Below are 3,277 nucleotides of genomic sequence, written 5' to 3'. Positions count from 1 at the left end.
GAAGCCCTGGCCCTGCACAGCACCTGGGATGGCTCTGCCTTCTCCTGGCCTCTGTTGCTGCCTTAATGTTCCTTAACTGGTACCAGGTTTGTCTTTCTGCTCATGCACTGAATTGTTTCCTTATCAAAACCCACTCCAGCAGATAAATGATCTGCTTGGGCTACAGCTGTATTTGCCCAGGTTCTTAGCAGAAATGAGAAGTCCTCTGAAGAACTGGACTGATTGTGTTGAGCTTGGATGCAAGTCAGGACAAAGAATTAATTATTGCAGTGAGAACAGTGGCCGTCTAACACTGAAATACTAAAAAAATACTGATGTTTTTCAATAAGCTTCTCTGTAGAAATCATCACAGCAGTATCCAAAGAACTTGGAAGTTCTTTAGAGTTTCAAATTATCTGTAATCGCTGAGTGAGACGTAGCTTGATAATAATTGCAGTAATCTTTAACAAATTCCACTGTTCCTCTTGTTTAGGTGTTTTCCTGTCCAGTTTGTTCTGTATTTAGTAATTCATCACCTCCCTGAGAGAGGCAATACATGTTCCTGTAGAAAAAGGAGGTTTCAGGGAGAGGAACTGCAGGTGGATTTGTCCTGACTTGGAGGGCCCACCTTTAAAGGTGCGAGGGTTGGTTGGTCACCATTCCTTCACTGGGATGTGGTGTTTGGATGAGTTTTCTGTTGCAAACTTGCAATTCGGAACTGGCCGAAGTCCACCCACCCACTTCTCAGACCAGCAGACAGCCTTCATGTGGCTATCAGTTTCTGTTCTATCCAGCCCCTGGAGATGAAAGGGTTTGCATCCGATTACACAGGCTCGTCAAGAAACAAATCATTTGTACATCTTAGAAACTTGTTTTCTTTCTAATGCTCATTTGATACTTTGTCTTTTGCTTACTACTGGGTGTGTGTCTCTCCTGTATCTCCTTGCTCTTTTACCCAGGTTTCACATTGCATTAGCCAAGTGCAATTAAAATAGAAAAGAACAAAATGGAAAATTTCAGACCACAGTAAAAATCAAGGATTTTACTGTGAGCATGATATTTTTTTAAACACCCTCCACAGCCCTTGACTGTCTTTTTTTAAATAGTTCTTAGTGTTTAAAGAGCTAGGTCTTTTTTACTCTTTTAGATTAATTGTTCTCATGAAATTGTATTTAGTGATTTTAGTTCCACACAATGTATACCTCTAGGCTAATGTAGTTCTGCTTGTCTCCGCATCACTGTGCTGTTTTTTACAAGTAGGTAAGAAATGTAAAAAAAAAAAAAATTACAAAAAAGTCAGTGAACGATTAAGTGTCTAAAACAGCCTGAAAAGCTGAAATGTCTTTCAGTATTTGGCACATTTTTATCTGCTTTTAAAGGTATTTTGCTGATCTGGTTTAGTATTTATCATTCCCCACCTCCTGCTTTCTACTGCTTTTATTTATAAATGTAGATTTTTGGCACCCTAGTTACCACAGCCTGTTACTGTTGTCAATTTGGTTTTAGCCGTGTGCTCTTGATTGGCTTATTTACATAGGGGTGTGTGTTTAAACTTTTAATAAAAACATCGATCTATTCTACGTGCTGATTCTACAATAAAAATATCTCCCTGAGAAGCTTAGTTGCTGCAAAATTCATACCTGTGTTTGTAGATAGCATTGTGCCCAGGAACTATTTTGTACAGTTTTTTCTCTTCCTACAAGAGCTCCAGCTGCACTGAACCAAAGAGGTGATGGGAAAAGAGGCAGGGTTAGGCATAAAATTAGCAGCTACCTGAAGAAGAAATGGAAGTAAATGTCTGTTTAATGGGAGGAGGGGATGTTTCGATTGTGCAGTGCCTTTTGTTTAGTATGATGATGAAAATAGCTTCTAAAATATCCTTTAAAAATGCTTTCTTTTTTACTTTGCAGTCATCATCAGATATCACTACATACTGTATTTCTTAATTTCCGGTTAACGTTTTATCTGGTATGTGTTTTATGTTGCAGATGCTGAAATCTTCGTCTAAGGAGAAATATCCCTTGTTTACTTTTGTAAAGGGTCATTCTAGAGACTATGACTTTGCTTCCAGTCCACTCCGTGAAGAAAATGACCTTTTCTCTGAGGATGAAAAGAAAAGATTAAAAAGATTTAGTACGGAGGAGTTTGTCTTGCTTTAAGGACATTTTACACAAGATTACTGGCAGCTGTCCAGGAGAACACTTGCCTTTTAAACAATAAGAAGTGTGTGTGCCCTCCTTCCTCCAACAGGCGAGCTTGTGCTGAAATGGGTCTATTTTCATAAAGATGATAATGTTTTATATGTTAATAGTCTTTAAAATGTCATTTATAAATGTACTTACTAATTATTTTTGTTCCCTGCTAGTTGAATGAGTTTAATGTCACGTTGTGGTGGTGCAGAGAGAAGGTGTTGTGTGGAGCCAGGTGTGCTGAACTGTGCCCAAGTCCTGTTCTTGTCCTCTTCAAAAGCTTGGCCAGCCCCAGAAACCTGAGTCATGTCCCTCATATCATGTCCAGGACAAATCCTGAGCAGAGGCTGCCAGATACGCATGGGGCTTACGTCATCCATAGGTCTTGAGAGACTGTAATTTCTGTTTGTAAGCAAAAAATTGAGTTCGATATTTGTGTGGTAAGGGTAAAACTCATCCGTCTTGCTACGTAAGCCCAATTAATCGCTAATGCTGTAATCGTGAGACATCCCGAGCAGCGCAGTGTAAGAAAGGTAAGTTTGGTACATCAGTAGTAATTGGCAGTTGCAATACTGATCTAATTATATAGGCTGAATTGTGAGTTAAGATACTATTTAGCAGTATGATTTTATAATGGTTTCTCATTAAGCTTGCTTTGGAGCCTTAATATGAGGGGTGAAGATAAAGTATTACCTTTCCCCACAGTTTTTAAAGGTTATGCTATTAATATTAACTGCAACCAATCAAAGCAGCTAAAGACAATTATTAGAGGAGAGCAGTGTTTGTTTCCTGTTTCAACTACTATAATGTTGAGGTTTCTCTCCTATTAGTGCAGCTTTTAAATCAAAGTAAATGGGGGATGTGAAAAATTCTGGGCTGTGATTTGTATTTTTTTTTGGGTACATGTTATTACTGTACAAATGATTACTTGATGGTGTGTGTTCTCAGATTGCAAACAAATGTACATAAATAGTTTCATGTTTTAACAAAGTAAATGCAGTATTTAAAATACGTATTAACACTGCTTGGAAAATAAAAAAGGTGTGAAAACATTAAGTGCATGTGCCTTTTATATTAATATTAGATCCTCTACGAGTGAGTATAATCCT

General features: G+C 38.0%; 1 protein-coding gene across 1 annotated transcript in view; it reads left to right on the top strand.

The window, feature by feature from the left end:
* ATG4C (autophagy related 4C, cysteine peptidase) overlaps positions 1 to 2,376 on the top strand; it is a 21,497-nt gene extending 19,121 nt beyond the window's left edge. The window contains exon 10 of the mRNA XM_010194948.1: positions 1,968 to 2,376. Coding sequence (XP_010193250.1) covers positions 1,968 to 2,138 — 171 coding nt within the window. The 3' untranslated portion in view covers positions 2,139 to 2,376. The remainder of the gene's footprint in view (positions 1 to 1,967) is intronic.
* The last annotated feature ends 901 nt before the right edge of the window (positions 2,377 to 3,277 follow it).

This window comes from Mesitornis unicolor, unplaced genomic scaffold, assembly GCF_000695765.1.
Source record: "Mesitornis unicolor isolate BGI_N332 unplaced genomic scaffold, ASM69576v1 scaffold35351, whole genome shotgun sequence".
NCBI lineage: Eukaryota > Metazoa > Chordata > Aves > Mesitornithiformes > Mesitornithidae > Mesitornis > Mesitornis unicolor.
Note: the sequence above shows the minus strand (reverse complement) of the source record. Positions and strands in the feature narration are given on the sequence as shown.